General features: G+C 42.3%; 1 protein-coding gene across 3 annotated transcripts in view; it reads right to left on the bottom strand.

Annotated features, from left to right (window-relative positions):
• The window catches only part of LOC134409871 (ras-related protein Rab-8B-like), a 60642-nt gene extending 45799 nt beyond the window's left edge, over positions 1–14843 (bottom strand). For all 3 annotated transcript variants that reach the window (XR_010026219.1, XM_063142863.1, XM_063142864.1), the window contains exon 1: positions 14720–14843. Coding sequence is in view for 2 of the 3 variants with exons in the window: in XM_063142863.1 (XP_062998933.1) it covers positions 14720–14843 (124 nt within the window). In the remaining variant the exon portion in view is untranslated. The remainder of the gene's footprint in view (positions 1–14719) is intronic.
• Positions 14844–17607: the final 2764 nt, after the last annotated feature.

The following is a 17607-nucleotide window of genomic DNA, read 5'->3' as shown; positions in this document are numbered from 1 at the left end:
AAGCAATCTAATATTAATTATTATGTGCACAAAGTCACCTACTTTCATTAAGTGCATTTCTTTTTGCACTGACAGTTATCATGTCCACTGGCTACAGGAAAAGGAAAATAGAAAGTAACTCGGCAGCTACAGCAATGTGCAAAAGCCTCCCCCTCCAAAAGCTTGCCCACAAGTAGAACTGTCATGATAGCAAGGCCAAGAGTTATTTTTAGCCTCCCAGTGTCCCTTTAAGAAGGAAATTACTAACCTGACTGCTTACAGAATTAGCCTCTTCAAACTATCAAGCATGCAATTGTTACAAGGCATTACCGTAAGTCAAAGAGCGAACTTCCAACAGTTAAAGCATTGTACAGGGAAAACCGTGCATGCAAATGGCTTCTCATTAAGATGTATAAGGATTCCACTGTGAGAAACCTATTGCATAAGCAGTATGGAATGCAAGCATATGAAGTTCATATGGCCAACAGAGGGAATTGAACCTAAGTCTATTTCAGCAGTGAATGAATTTTCACTTTAAAGAAGGCATCAGAAGTATTCATGAAAGTAGTGGTTTGCAGGGCGACATGTGCTGTCTGTCATAGGTACTTGAAGACTCTTCCCTTTTCAAGCTTTGGGATCACTGCAGAGGTAGTTTCCCCACTTCCTTGCCTCTTTAGTAAAGCTCAGAGCAGTCACTAAATAAATCAGATTAAAATCTGTATCAGTAAGAGAAAGACCATCTCCCCAGTCCTCAAGACACCCTGATTTAGAGCCAGATTAAACAAGCTGTCTGGCTCATCCGTTTTCTTGCAAGCAGCCCTAAAATCCCACTAAAGTCAACAACAGGGGATTGCACAGAAGCAAGACCCCATTTTTCATTGCTGTGTCAAAATACAACAACTTTGGATTCTACTGCAAGAGAATACTAGAAGATTTAAGTGAAATCTTGCGTGTCAAATTCCCCACAATCCTCAAATTTGCCTGGAGAACACTTGACTGCTAGTTAGAAGATAGGCATGGGAGAAAACCAAGAGCTGAATAGCCCATCGGTGTGTTCTCTGACACAGGAAACTCCCAAATTCTCTCTCAAAACCATGTCAGCTGTTGTCAGTAGACTCACAAAATGCCCAGCTCCCTCAATTCATTTTGTTGTATGCACTAATTTCTCTGTTCTAGGAATTCGGTTCTGGATGCACATAGGCTATTGCTATCTTAATATTTCTTTCCCAAAATCTATCATCCTCAGAAGTGTCCCAGTGGTACATTGTTCCATACATGCCACCCACAAAGATCAAGGATTTTTTTTCCTTTTGAAGTTCCTCCTAAAGCAGTTCTATTACATAGCAAATCTGAGCCAATAAGCAGCTGCATTAAGGCAATCTTTATGCACCACCCCACCTGTAATATGAATCCAGCCATACAAAAGGAGAAAGTCTGGGGAGGGAAAAGAAGAATCCATTTCTTTAGCAGATTTGAGGAAGAATGCAGCCAGCCCACTTCTTTTTCCAGAATGCAATCCCCATGAATGTTTATGCTTATCTTTGCAAACATCAACACAGTTAACATTAAGTTGTCCAAAGTTAATAGCAGAACAGGGGAAGAAGGGGCTAACAGAGACCTTGCTTTGGGGAAACTGCATATTTACTGTTTGATAAACTGTAACCAGCTAAGATTTCTCAGGCAGCCAGACATTGAAGCTCAATTATAGTCAGATGTATTTTGAAGTTCTATCATGCAAATCACTAGAGGTAAACCATACATTTTGAATAGTCTACCTCCAGCTAGGTAGCGCTTCAGCCAGAAAGTGTCTTGTTCGCCACAAAAGCAACCATGTGTAGAGTGATGCAAACAAACTCATCCACGGCTTTAACAGTTCAGATACCTTTCTAAGGGGATGGAAGAAATCGAAAAAGAAAGAAAGAAGAGAAGCAATTGACATGCTGGAGCATCTCAAGTAGTCCAGCGGAGAGCATCTTCGTTAATTAACATCACACTTTTGTTGCTCTAAGCACGTATTTGCCAAAGAGGTATTAGGACAGCTATTTAACTATAGCCTAGACTAGAGAATTTCACAAATAGGGAACTGGTGGATGTTCCCTGCTAGTCCTCAGAAAACAGGAGTCTGCTTGCAATCAGAGATTGAATTGAGATTAGAATCAAATTAAGACAGTTTTTTCACAAACCCAGCAAGTTGCTTCAGGAATACACACCAGAACAGCGTCCAGCCTTCAAGTCACAATCGGTAGTTTGCACAGATTGTAGGCACACAAACAAAGGTGGGGGCAGCTGCCTTTTTATGGCTCACAATCATTTCTTCAGAAAAAGCTATTCAGTCAGGAATTGTACTCATGCCTAAAGTCATTAAGGGTTAATTGATGTTTAAACAAGACATTTGTCTTCATGTCAGTCAAAGGAGACAAACATACATCTAAGGAAGCTCCATCTGCCAATTAAAGACCAGGATGAAGCAGTCAGACATCTGTCAAGCAGGGAGACAAAAGGTGTCAAAGCTTTTCCTATACAAGCCAAGCCGTTTCATCAACAGAACTGGCAATAAGCAGAAACAAAGGCAAGGAGTCACAGTGTTTGCACTTCAATACCATATGGAGTCCTAATTCAGTGTTACACCCATAAATGTAAACACTGAAGGCAATACTAACATGTACAAATAACCATAGGAATGATCAGCTGTTTATATGAATAAGATACTTTAGTCCTGGAAACCAAGATAAGCCCTTGCAAATAAAGTTGTCTAGTCTGCCCCCTCCTCCCACAACCCATTTTTTGATTACTCAAGCATCCCATTCACCTACCAACTGATGTGAAGGCCTGCAGGAAAAATGAGGGGAGGGGATCCCCTGTTCTTGCCACACCCGTAAAGCCTGAAATAGATAGACTGGAGGTTTGCTGGGGGCAATGAAGTGGGGAGAGTGGGTAATGCCTCATATGAAATATTCTTTCTAAGGACTAATTAAATTGTTAGCATCATATTTTCAAAGGATCTCATACCCAAGATTCAAAGGGTGGTAATTTTAGTGATAAGAATGCCCAAAGTAATTAATTGGGTTAATGAACAAGCAACACTCTCAGGGCTATGCTGGAAAAGTAGTTTCAGATGTTTCAGAATGCAGAAAGTCTTCAGATATTTGATCCAGAGCCAGAATCAAACCCTGCCCTTGCGCGCACAGCCAGCCCCACCAGTTCTAGTCCGCAAGCAGCCCCTACTGCTTGCGGAACGGTGATGCAGGCACTCTTTTCTGGAAGTGGGCCGGTTGGCAGAACTCACATAAGGGAGCTCTGGCTGGCCATGTAAGGACGCTAATGGATTCTGCCCCAGCAGTCTGGGAGTCAATCACGCATCGTGTCTGTTCCACATGGTGACAAGGCCACTACTTGCCTCACCTGCCTCTGAACAAAGTCAAAAACTGATGAATATTTCAACAAACACTTGATAAAAAGAAACAAACAGGCAAAATAGTTGAGAAGCTTGTTTCAATTCATGCCTCGTCCTCCACTTTCTGAAGTTTATGAAGCTCAAACTAAAAGTTCAGAAGTGGCAGTTATAAATCTTTCAGACACTTAGGCCACAATTCTAAGCACCGTTACCAGGGAGTGAGCTCCACTGAACACAGTATGATTTACTTCTGAGTAAATATGCAAAGAGTTGTGCTGTAATTCTAACTGGAGAAATAAACTCGAGACATGATAATATCTTCAGGGTTATATTATTGATTGGGATGGCTATAAATTTAAACAAATATGAGTTCAGAATAGCCGTGTTTTTCTATAATTACTTTGACATTTGCTGTAAATGATGACTACATATTATCAGTTCAGGATTGTTCTAAGTATGAAACTATCATATTAAACTCGAGTTTCTAAAACAAAGTCTGCATTACTGCTTTTACTACATTATTTCATATTATCATCCAAAACTATATTTTGAAAAATGTTAAAAGCTGATGTTCCATTGCAAGAGTTTCTTTTAATCAAAATGGAGCCATACAAAATGATACCCAGGAGGAAAAATTCTGTAAGAAAAAAACAAGTCAATCTGTTCCAGCCATTTGACACACAACAGCTTTTGAGGACACACTGCCAGATGCTGATATCATCTTGGATAAGAATGTAAATATTACAAAGTTTGTTTCATAGTCAGCAAGTTTCTGCATTGAATTTGAACTCCTCCTAGCCCATAAGGGAGCTAACTATTCAAATTCAGCTATGATACTATTGCCAGCAGAGAAACCTAGCAGCCTCTGGAGAGGTTACTATAAACATGGATGCATTTTACCAGAAAACGTATCACATAGCAATAAATTAATTAAGGCTGCCAAAGCCAGAACTATGACAAAAGCAATCAAACATGTGTGCCTCTGTATTCTTAGTATAACAGTAGATGTGGAAGCAAGATTGTATATTATACATGATTTGTGTTAACCTTTGATCAACTTTTAAAAGTTCTAAATGCAATTATAGAGTGACTTGTTAAGCAAGCTGAATCTGAACGTGATCCTGTCAAGTTTCACTTCCCTTTTAGATGAGATCTGCGTAAGGGTAAAAATTTCCACTCAAGGAAGCGGTAGAATCCTGCTGCAAAGTGCTTGAGTCAGATGTTTTCATTAAGCAGACATTTGCAGAGATACAAGTATACAACAGTCAATTCTCGCTACTGATTAATTAAGCATAAGGGAAACAGGTGGAGTTGTAAGAACATACATGACGTCATAGCTGTGACCTTCTAAACACATTTTGCTGTTGAATGACGCATAGAAAAAAGGCAGCAAGGAGATACACAGAAAATGAAACTTGAAATGCCAGGAAAGTGGAAGGCAGAATAGGAGAAAAGCATGAACTACGCCATACCTCAGGCAACTCAGATCAATTACTAACTTTGAGGCTATTGGGCAAGAGGAAAGTAGCCTCGTGCCTTGACCAGGCAGATCTTGGTTTCTAACCCTTGCTTTAAAGTGAGTTTCTGGGCCTGTTCACATGTTGACAACTTACTGTGGCTAAATTTACCCATGGGGGCTGTTGCGTAGTGCTTGTCGCCCACAGCAGCCATCTTTACATGGTGGCCATGGGTGCCCAACTTGCCATTAAACAACCCTCAAATAACCCTAAATTAAGTCAGGAGTTATTTGAGGGTTGTCTAAACCTCAAACAATCTCTGCTGCCTGGGTTTGCACAACACAAGAAGCCACGGAAAGCTGGGCGCAATGCACAAATGACGCCCACGGGCACCTGGCATGATGCAACATGTTGCTTGAACTTGGTCACTCTCTACATTCAGCTGTAATGACAAACCATGGCTTTTACATTACAAGGAGTCGTGTCAAGCCTTGGGCTCACATGCTTCCTCTTCCTCTCTTGTCACACTAGAGTTCTAACAAGACTAATGCACACCAGGCACAGTTTAATGCAGTACTTTTCTTAAATACCAGTTGAGCACACTGCCCTCCATCTTTTAAATAGGATTAAAATACATCCACACAAGTTTGGCTGCTAATGCAGCTACCATCAGAAATTGAGAAGAGATGCAGAACTACAATACTGCTAGAAAACTATGCCACTGTGTTACGATAGAACACACTTGTTCCAAATCAAGAAATGATTTGCATCTATGAGCCTGCACAAAAGGGGCCACACACACACACACACACGCACATATACACTTATTTATTCCTAACTTTACAGAAGTGTAATGTAAACCAGCAAAGCCGGGAAAATCAGTAGGCTTCAGAACACATGAACATACTTGCTCAAGTCTAGTTACTGCAGATTACTACTAATTAATATAATACAACATCCAGCTTGAGCAGTTTTTCTTGTGACCTCTCATTTCCTGACAATTTCTATACACTCAGCATTCAAAAAATTTAGCTAGCAACCAGTTACTACGACAGTTCCTTAAGAAGCAAAGGAACACCCTTCCTTGAATCAATTGTTTCCCCACATGCTTGGTGGTTTGCTGAGTCAGGCCTGCTTAGGGTGCCATCATTCACCGAAATACCAACAAGGGGAGGCAGATTTCTGGCCGCCTCTATGGTAGTACCCTCTTAGGAATTGCCCCTAGGTATGTTTATCTAATGGACTCACTGAGCTTCTGGAGGGTGGTAAAAAAAACTTCCTTTTTGGGAAGGGCCTTAGCTCTGTGGCAAAAGGCCCCGAGTTCAATCTCTGGCATCTCCAGCTCAGGCTAGGAAAGACCCCTGTCTGAAATCCTGGTGAGATGCTACCAGTCAGTGTAGACAATGTTGAGCTAGAGGGACCAACAGTCTGACCCAATATAAGGAGGCTTCTGGTTGGCTGGGCTTGCTGATAATAGGTAAGTCTTTAAAATCATATTATGCTTTAGATATCTGTTGTTGGGTGTATCAATTGTTATAACTGGTGTTTTAACTATTTCAGAAAGCAGTCCTTAAAATGCTGCAACACTAAATGGGCTTCTATTTCAATGAGATTGCACTTTAGAAACTACTGTTGAAATGGTTTGTTTCAGATGAAAATGGTGTGTATTCAAATTGCTTAAGCAAATCTAGACCTGCAGCTATAAAAAAAAGTTTCACTATTTCAGGATTACACAGGTGTAGTGTAGTAGATCTGAGCATTCCGTCAGTTTCACCCAAACAAACTTCAACATTTAATACAAGACATTTACACATGATCAAATACTAAGTAAATATGCTGTTCACTAAAGTAAACAAGAATTTAACTGTACTATGACCCTAGAAGAAAAGCTAATCCTGTGTGCAAAAATCCTTAGCAGTAATTTGTTTCCCATAAGAAGAAAAACACTACTATTTCAGAACGAAAGTGAAATAGTAAAAGTTGCAACCAAGCCATACAGGCTGTTCAGAAATTCAACAAGGGAGTTCCTACCCTTTTTATCATCTATGGTAATCTATCACCTCTGGTCATGGAATTGCTCTCCCAATTACTACAGCAGTTATCACTGCTTAAGTGCTCTGGTGCTTCTGCCTTAAAATGCTAAAGGTGGTATATCAGTGTTATAATATCCTTCCCCCCAATATTAACAACTTAATTAAAAAAAAGTAGCTTTTAGAATGGCCATCACCACTATGGGCTTGTGCCTCAACAGCTGAGAAACTACACTTCCATCTCCCTGAAGTACCCATATCAGAACCACCTACCCTGTGATAACAGAAGAGGGCATGTCATGGTGATTTCCCTTGAGCCCAAGGTAAGTGACCTGGAGAAATATGGAGGAAGACGTTTGTGGACGAGGCCTTCAGGAATGTGATAGCAATGCCTCACTCCCAGCATAACAGGCCTCTGCCACCACGGAGGAACATTGTGCACATTTCTGGTAGGCAAACCTCAAAAAGAGTATTTTAGAGTTGGAAAAGGGACAAATCAAAGAATTAGGGGGCTGAAGCAACTCCCTTATGAAGAAGAGTTACAATGTTTGCGTATTGTTTTTGTTTAGTTTAGAAAAAAGGTGAATAGGATGGATATGACCGGTTTATAGAATTATGCATGGTGCGGAACCAGGGGTCATCCAATGAAGCTAAATGGTGGGAGATTCAGGACAAAAGGAAGCAACAGGCAGATTAAAAACTATGGAATTTGCTAGCATAAGATGTGGTGTTGGCCACAAACTTAAAATGGTTTTTAAAGGATTAAACAAATTCATGGGGGATAAGGTTATAAACGCTTACTAGTCACAACGGCTATAAGCTACCTCAGGAATCAAAGGCAGCATGTCTCTTAAGTATCAATCATTGGGGAAAAGCAATGGAAGAGAGCTATGGCCCTTGTGTCTGTTTTTCTTTTTTTGGGGGGGGGGGCTTCCCATAGGCATCTGATTGGCCAATGTGGGAAACAGGATGCTGCATTAGATAGGCCTTTGGTCTGCCCTAGCAGGGCTCATCCTATGTTCTTAGCATCCAGCTCTGGCCATTCTGCAAGACCAGACTTGGAACTAATGCCTACCTCTGATGTTATGCCTTCTATCTGAAGTTCTACTGGACTTGAACAGGTAAACAACTGACAACATGAGCACTGCAGCCCCAGCGTTAGTAGATTAAGGGGCAGCAGCCCCAAGCAACCACTCACTCAGGAAAGCAACACCGGATAGCAAGCGTCCCTTTTGCCCACATTGGCTACCAAGACAAGAGTGACTCCAACCAACGAGGGATGCTACTGGGAAGTAAACTGAGTGTCCACAGACTACCACTGGCAGCTCTTTACCCAGCCTTTCCTTCCACTAGTTCTTCCTTTCCCTCCATAACATGGCACGACCTTTCCTTGGATTGTAAGCCTGACGACACCCCTCTTACGTTACTTGTAATTTTGTGCAGCACAGAGCAATTTCGGGCACTTTATAAACAACAGGAGTCCTAGAACAAGTGCCTGTCTTCCAAGCTGGGACCAGGCCATCCTCAATACAGCATTTGGGGGAGGTTTCTCCCCACCCCAATATTTCTAGGGGTACACTAACCACAAGGGTAGCAGGGTTGGGTGGGCTGTCTGAACAGGGGGATCCTCCCTATTTGGCAGGATGACCAGAGGATGGGTACTGGCCTGTCATATGGGGCAGTAATTCAAGTAACGCAGCCACCGACCCTCCCTCCCCAAGGCTGCAATGTGAGCATCTCAGCCAAGACGTGTCTGGCTTAAAAACCCTCCTCTCCGCACCCCCCCTTTCCAAAAAGCCCCACCAGCAGAAACCCCCACAATACAAAGCCATGAAAAGCCTGGGGGTGGGGGTGGGTGGTGAGGTCAGGCGAAGACAGCCACGTCACGGGCCCAGGGCTCGCGCCCCCCACTCGTAATGTTGCATTTATTATTTATTTATTTATTTATTTAAGGATTTTTATGCCGCCATTCAGCCAAAAAAGGCTCTCACGGCGGCTTACAAAAGTATTTCTTGACAGTCCCTGCCCACAGGCTTACAATCTAAAAGACATGACACAAAAGGAAAAGGGACTGGGAGGGAGGAGGAGGGGGAAAAGGAAAGCAAATTCAGGCACTACAATCTTAGTTGGAAAGTTCAGCAGTGACAGTTGACAGCAGGAGGGAGGGGGCTCTCAGCTGGAGCTGGGCCCAGGCACGGTGGAGAGGGGCCTGGCTGCTGCTTCCTCCCTCACTGGTGGCCTCTGCAGTGACAGTTGGTAGCAGGAGGGAGGGGGCTCTCAGCTGGAGCTGGACCCAGGCATGGTGGAGAGATGCCTGGCTGCTGCTTCCTCCCTCACTGGTGGCCTCTTTTTTTTTTTTTTATAATTTTTTTTATTTTCTACAATACTTAAACACACACATTTACATTCACATAAAAACAACAACAACAACAACAACAACATACTACATAATGTTCAATTTGAATACAAAATCTTATCTTAATAACATAATCAAAATAACCTACAAGTGCACCCCCCACCTCGGGATCTCATTCCTGATTCCAGAATCTCATACTTTCTTCTGCTGGTGGTTTCCCACTTCCTTTAGAAAACACAAATATTAGGAACTGTTTCCAAATTCCTTCAAAATCATTTGATTTAGCTATACCTCTTCTCCATTTAATATTACTTGTTAATTTATCATTAATAGCTATATCCCATACTTCTTTATACCATTCTTCAATAGAATATTCCCCTTGAATCTTCCAGTTCCTAGCTACAATCAATCTTGCTGCAATCAACAAATTCGTTATCAGTTCCTTAGTTTCCTTTTTACATTTAAAATCTTCTTCAAATAGTGACAGCAATGCAACTTTTGGTGTTCGTTCTATCTTCATTTCCACAATTTCTTCAATCTCCAAAAACACCATCTTCCACAATTTCTGAACATAGTTACATTCCCACCACATATGCAAATACGTTCCTTTAACCCCACAACCTCTCCAACAATTTTCTGATTGCTGATTGTTTATCTTATTCAATCTAACCGGAGTTAGGTACCACCTCCATACAATTTTATACTAATTCTCTTTTATTCTTACTGACATATTTCTCAACGCTCTTTGTTTCCATAATCCCTCCCAACCCTGTTGTCCTATTTGTACCTTCAAATCTGTCTCCCAAACCATTTTACCCGAATTATCCACCGTCCCTTTCTCTACCAATATTCTATATAATTCACTCATCAACCCTTTTAACACTGTTCTTTTCTCCCTTTCATTATCTTTCTTAACTATTAGTTCCTCGAACTTTGTTAATTCTCTACACTCTCCATTATCTCTTACCCACTTTTTAGTCCACTGTTCTAATTGCCTATAATTTAACCAAGTTAATTTTTTATCCTTCAAAACCTCTTCCATATCCTCTCTTGTACTCATTCCTCTTAACCAATCCTTTAATTTCATTTTATTTTTTTCTATTAAAACTTTACTTAATCTACTCTTTAATTCCTCCGGGAAATTCTTCAACATTATTACCGGTGACAAAGGAGAGCTGCTTGGAAGCAGCTCCCCTTTATATTTACTCCAAATTTCCCAGTGAAACCTCAAGAGCGGGTTATTTATACTTTCCACCCATTTTTTTTCCCTTCCATAAAAAATACATTTTCCAATTTAGTCTCTATATTACTCGTAATTTTTTCTTCCATCCAATCTAATTCCCCTAATCCTGTAATTGCCTCCACTATATATCTTAATCTATTAGCTACATAATATAATTTAATATTCGGGAGACCCAATCCTCCCTTTTTTTGGCTCAAATACCATTTACTTTTATTTACCCTCGCTTTCTTATCACCATTACAATAATTATTTATAATCCTTTGCCAACTTTTTAGCTCTAATTCTGAAATTTTTATTGGTAGCATCCTGAACACAAAATTAATCTTTGCTAAAATCTTCATTTTTATTAATGCTATTCTTCCAAACCAAGATAAATTTAACCTTTTATATTTTTCCAATTTTGCTAAAATCTCTTTTTTTAACACATTTAAATTCTCTTTCTCTAAACTCTCTAATTTCTGCGTAATTTTTATTCCCAAATATCTAATCTGATTCTTAACTCTAATTTCTCTTCCCTTTTCTTCCCAATCCTTCTCTTCCTTTTTAGTATAATTAAACATCAATTCTGATTTAGACCAATTTATTTTTAACCCCGTAATATCCTCAAATTCTCTCAATTGTTGTTTAATTCTCCCCATCTTCTCTATTGGATTCTTTATCGTCAACAACGTGTCGTCTGCAAACATATTCAATTTAATTTCCTTCATACTACCTATTCCTTCAATCTCCTCATCTTCTCGTATTGCATTCGCCAATAATTCCATTACCATTACAAATAGGACTGGTGAGAGCGGACAACCTTGCCTTGTCCCTCTGGCTAGTCGTATCTTATCTGTCACACCATCATTCACTACCACTACGGCTGTATTTTGAGAGTATAACTGTTCTATTATCGCTTTGAATTTATTTCCAAACCCCATTTTATTTATAACCATCTTTAAAGCTTGCCAGCTCACACAATCAAAAGCCTTAAAAATATCCAATGCCAGAATTCCCGCTTTAACCCTAGACTTATTTATCACCTGTATTGCATTTAATACTCTTCCCACTAAATTAGGCATCTGTCTACCTGCCACAAATCCGCATTGATCCTCCCCTATATATTCCTCTATAAATTTATTCAACCGTCTTGCTAAGATAGTTGAAAAAAGCTTAGCATCTTGGTTTATTAATGAAATAGGTCTATATGAATCAGGGACAGTCAAATCTTTATCTGGTTTTGGTATTAAAATTATTAATGAGTGTTCCCATGATTCTGGCGTTCTATCCCCTTCCAATATGGAATTAAACAAATTTATTAATTTTGGTATTAAAATTCCTTTAAAAACCTTATAATATTCTGGTCCTAAACCGTCTACCCCCGGTGATTTACCTGGCTTCAGGTTCTCAATTACTTCTTCTACTTCTCCTTGCGTTATTACCTTTTCCATTAACTCTTTATGCTCTATTTTTATTCTCTTCTTTATATATTTTTCTATATAAGCTTCCAACTTTTGTTTTTGAGTATCCTTTCCCTTATACAATTCCTGATAAAACTCCTGAAAAATCTTTACTTTATCCTTCATTGTATGACAATACTTCCCTTGTTTATCCTTCAAAATCCCTATCCCGTTCCTGGCTTTTTCTTTTTGTGTGAGCCTGGCAAGCACTTTAGAATTCCTGTTACTGTTTTCAAAATACTCCCTTTTCATATATATTAAATTCTTTTGAACCTCCTCTAAATTTAAATTTTCTAATTGTTTTTTCTTTGCCTGTATTTTTATTAATTTATATTTATTTTTATGTTGCCAATAATCTTTCTCCATTTTCTTAATCTCTTCCTCCAATTGTTCCTGCTATGCTACTTGTTGCCTTCTTAAATTACACATTTCTCTAATACATATCCCTCTCGATACTGCCTTCATGGTATCCCAAACTACTGCCCTTGACGTTCCTCCCTTCTCATTAATTTCCCAAGCCTCTATCATTTCTCTTTGCATTTTTTCTACCACCTTATTATACTTCAAAAGTTTTGTGTTTAGTTTCCACCTAAACGCTTCCTTATAATTCTTTTTAACTGTAAATTCTAAACTTAACAATGCATGGTCCGTTACCTTTATTACCCCCATTTCCATTTTACATACCTTACTTGCAAACTCTTTTGAAACCATTATATAATCTATTCTAGAGTATGTCTGATGAACTGAGGAGTAATAAGAAAATCCCGGATTCAAGCCATTCAGTAAACGCCAACAATCTACATAATCTTTTTCTTTTACTAGTTTATTCAATATAGTAATATTATTTCTTTTTTCCACATTTGTGGGGTTTGATCTATCCACTCTATTATTCATTACCATATTGAAATCCCCAGCTAAAATTAGATATCCTTCCCTAACTCCTCTATTTCATTAAATAAATTCATAAAAAACTCTCTATGTCTCTCATTAGGGGCATAAACATTTACTAATGTATATTGTTCACTTTCTATTTTCCCCTTTATCATAAGATATCTACCATTATCATCCTTTCTTACAGTTTCCAATAGGAATCCACTTTTTTTTGAAATCAAAATTGCTACTCCATTTTTCTTTGACGTCCCTAATGACTTCTCATAATAAACAGACCACCTTGTCCGGATTTCATTTACGCCATCAAATTTTTGGTGTGTTTCTTGCAACATAATAATATCCGATCTTTCTTTATTTAACATTTGTTCTATTCTCCTCCTTTTCACGACTGCCCCCAGACCTTTAACATTGAGCGTTGATACTTTAATATTCTTATTCATAATCACCCTTTTGATTTTCCTTCCGATCCCGTGTGCTCTGCAACTCATAAACATATACAACACCAAATATAAAAATAAACCCTAAACCCCCCTTCATCCCCCTCCCTCCCACCCTAATGATCCCCCCCAACCCCTCTTCCCCCCCACTACTTTCCCCCTCCCCATATCCCCGTGAGTCTATTACTCCGGCCATCTAACTTAGGGGAGAGGGGGGAGGCGGCGCCCCACCATAACGGCACGATCTCTGTATTTAACTACTTATCATATTAATTATCTCATAACAACATTCCACATTTACCCAGTCCCAGACGCCCCGGCTACGGCTCCATTCTCATCTCCAGCTCCTCTCACTGGTGGCCTCTGCAGTGACAGTTGGTAGCAGGAGGGAGGGGGCTCTCAGCTGGAGCTGGGCCCAGGCACGGCGGAGAGGGGCCTGGCTGCTGCTTCCTCCCTCACTGGTGGCCTCTGCAGTGACAGTTGGTAGCAGGAGGGAGGGGGCTCTCAGCTGGAGCTGGACCCAGGCACGGCAGAGAGGGGCCTGGCTGCTGCTTCCTCCCTCACTGGTGGCCTCTGCAGTGACAGTTGGTAGCAGGAGGGAGGGGGCTCTCAGCTGGAGCTGGACACAGGCACGGCGGAGAGGGGCCTGGCTGCTGCTTCCTCCCTCACTGGTGGCCTCTGCAGTGACAGTTGGTAGCAGGAGGGAGGGGGCTCTCAGCTGGAGCTGGACCCAGGCATGGTGGAGAGGTGCCTGGCTGCTGCTTCCTCCCTCACTGGTGGCCTCTGCAGTGACAGTTGACAGCAGGAGGGAGGGTGCTCTCAGCTGGAGCTGGACCCAGGCATGGTGGAGAGGGGCCTGGCTGCTGCTTCCTCCCTCACTGGTGGCCTCTGCAGTGACAGTTGGTAGCAGGAGGGAGGGGGCTCTCAGCTGGAGCTGGACACAGGCACGGCGGAGAGGGGCCTGGCTGCTGCTTCCTCCCTCACTGGTGGCCTCTGCAGTGACAGTTGGTAGCAGGAGGGAGGGGGCTCTCAGCTGGAGCTGGGCCCAGGCACGGCGGAGAGGGGCCTGGCTGCTGCTTCCTCCCTCACTGGTGGCCTCTCATTTAAATAGGTCCTGCCCGTCAACGCCTCAGGACAGCAAGATAATGGGCAAAGACTGGGGGTCGGGGAGGGGAGGGGAGGGGGCCCGTCACGAGCTCCTCCTCGCGTCCTGTCACGAGACGCCCCCCGCCTCGATACACACACACACACGCATACACGCGTGTCGACTCCTGCCCGTCATAGAAAACGGGGCAGATATAGGGAAGAAAAAAAAACCCTCGACTAAACGCCCCGCTCCTCATAACCCTCTCGAGGCCCCCAAGGCTCGTCGCTGAGGCGGGAAAGCGGGCCCGCGAATCCCCCCCTCAGCGGCTCGCGAACCCTCCACCCCTTCAGCGGCACGTCCCCGCGCCTGAGGCGGCCCTCGGGCTGCTGCCGCCGCCTCCCCTCACCAATGGTGGAGATGAAGGTGTTGTTGAAGTCGTCCTCGGTGAAGCGGAAGAGCAGGCAGGTCTTGCCCACGCCCGAGTCGCCGATGAGCAGCAGCTTGAAGAGATAGTCGTAGGTGTTCTCCATCTTCGCTGGGACTGGAGGCGGGGAGCCCGGTGGGCGGGGTTGAGCAGAGGGAGGAGGACGAGGGGGCGGGGCCGCCGGAGGAAAAGGCGGGGCGGGACCGTCGCGTCGGTTCGCCGCCGCCGTCGCGCGCACCGGAAGCTCCCCTCGTGCGGCGCCGACGCCCCGCGCAAGCGCCTCTGGGAAGCGTAGTCTTCTGCCCCTGCTCAGGCTCGAGGCCAAGCGGAGGCCTTCGCGATGCTGCTGCCGCCCCCTTGCGGGTTTTGCACAGGAGCGGGAGATGTGGTGAGATGAGGGCTTCGTCCCCTTCTCCTACTCCGCCAGCAATCCTTCTTTCTCTCTTTTTAAAATAATTGTCATAAATGTTAGGGTGACCATATGAAAAGGAGGACAAGGCTCCTGTATCTTTAAGGGAATTTCAGCAGGTGTCATTTGTATATATGGGGAACCTGGTGAAATTCCCTCTTCAATCACAACAGTTAAAGCTGCAGGAGCCCTGCCCTCTTTTAAATCTGGTCACTCTAGTATAGCTCCTGTACCTTTAACTGTTGTGATGAAGAGGGGAATTTCACCAGGTTCTCCATATATACAGATGACACCTGCTGAAATTCCCTTTTCTATGCAACTGGATGGATGATATTCTGGAGGTGACAGACTTGACCTTGGGGGACCTAGGGGTGGCGACAGCCAACAGAAAGCTCTGGCGTGGGCTGGTCCATTGGACAAAGACAAACACCATGCTAATGGCGGAGGAGCCCTTCTCTGCATCCCACCAATGCAACATATACGTTATGATGGGACAAGGGAGAGGGCTTTCTCTGTGGTGGCACCCTGACTGTAGAATGCCCTCCCCTTGGAGGCCCAATTGGTGCCAACATTGATCGCATTTCGACGCCAAGCAAAAACATGGCTTTTTAACAAAGGCTTTGATGGTTAAACTCACTGGCACATTGTTTTAATTGCTTTTATTGCTTTTAAATTATATATTGTTTTAACTTGGATCATGGTTTAATTTGTTTTTAGCTGTGTATATTTATTGTTTTATACTGTATGTTTTTATCTGTATGCTGCCCTGAGATCTTAGTGATATAGGGTGGGATATAAATATTTTAAATAAATAAATAAAATAATAATCTTACCTAGAGTACCACCATTGAAATAAATGGGACTTAAGTTAGTCCTAAGTACATATGTCTTATTCATTTCTATGGGTCTATGTCTCATTCATTTCTATGGGACTTAAGTTAGTCATTTCATAAGTAACTATGTCTCATTCATTTCTATGGGTCTACACAATGTAGGACTAAACTTGGATAGTACCCATTCAATGCATCGAACTTAAATGTAGTTATTGGCTGAGTTCTGACGACACGCTAATCAACAGTTGTTTCTCATTATGTTCCTATTAACCCCCCAGTTTATTAGCGTGTGGTCCGAACTCAGCCATTGTCAGAGGGTAAATCCTTACTTTTTTTTGAGCCCAGGGCTGAATCATGTCCTGGCCATTCCTTCTTGTCAACGGGACACACCCTGTGCCTTTCTATGTGCTTCTTGGCAAATGTATTTGCACATATTTTATGTGCTTCTTGGCAAATGTATTTGCAAATATTTTAAGTGCTTCTTGGCAAATAGGTTTACAGAGCAATCCTATACACATGCATTACACCAGGACCTGATGTATGACACTGCAGAATGGTATCCAATGCATGCTCAGCCCAGAAAGGGCGGCTGGGGGGGGGGGCACACACACGCCACCAGAAAATAAGAAAAAGTTTGTTAAAGAAAGCCCAATACACATCATCCCAGCATGATCTTGAGTATGTGACTGCACTGTTGGACACAATCCAGAAGGGAATGAATGGACCAGATCTTGGCTGGTCAAGCATTTCAAGCACAATGAGTCACCTAAGGGAAAGGCCAGAGTCAAGAACAATGTGGAGGTAAAGAAGATAAATACGAACAAATGCCCGTAAGTGTCTGAAGTATTTGCTATGGCAGGGCTGGGGAACTTGTGCCTCTCCAGATGTCGATGGACTCCCAGCTCCCATCATCCCTGAACATACTGGCTGGGGTTGATGGGAGATTCAGTCCAACAACATCTGGAGGGCCACATGTCCCCAGCCCTGTGGTGTTCGGTTCTCAGATATATAATAGTATTTTGCATATTTTCCGTAAGGACTATAAAGCATCAGGCTATTCAAAGTTGTAAAACATAATAATTATTATTGTTGTTGTTGCATTTTTATACCACCCAATAGCCAAAGCTCCCTGGGCAGTTCACAAAACCTAAAACAATTCAAAGTATAAAACAAACAGTATAAAAACGTGATATAAAATACACATTAAAACGGATTAAAACATACATACTTGATTAAAACATCTTTAAAACATCCTTAAAACACCCTGAAAACATTCTAAAATTTCACTAGATAGGCCTGCCGGAATAGATCAGTCTTTATTGCTTTTTTAAATTATAAAAGACTGTCAAGTTGACGAATCTCCTCCGGCAGGCCATTCCACAGTCTGGGAGCAGCAGAAGAAAAGGTCCTCTGGGTAACAGTTGTTAACCTAGTTTTTGCTAGCTGAAGTGGATTCTTCCCAGAGGACCTGAGTGTGCGGGGCGGATTGTACGGGAGAAGGCGATCCCACAGGTAGCCTGGACCAAACCATGTAGGGCTTTAAAGGTAATAACCAACACTTTGTACTTTGCCTGGAAACTAATCAGCAGCCAGTGAAGAGATTTTAAAATTGGTTTAATGTGGTCACC

The sequence above is a fragment of the Elgaria multicarinata genome, chromosome 16 (genome assembly GCF_023053635.1).
Source record: "Elgaria multicarinata webbii isolate HBS135686 ecotype San Diego chromosome 16, rElgMul1.1.pri, whole genome shotgun sequence".
Taxonomy (NCBI): domain Eukaryota; kingdom Metazoa; phylum Chordata; class Lepidosauria; order Squamata; family Anguidae; genus Elgaria; species Elgaria multicarinata.
The sequence above is the reverse complement of the archived record's forward strand: the minus strand, read 5'-3'. Positions and strand labels throughout refer to the sequence as shown.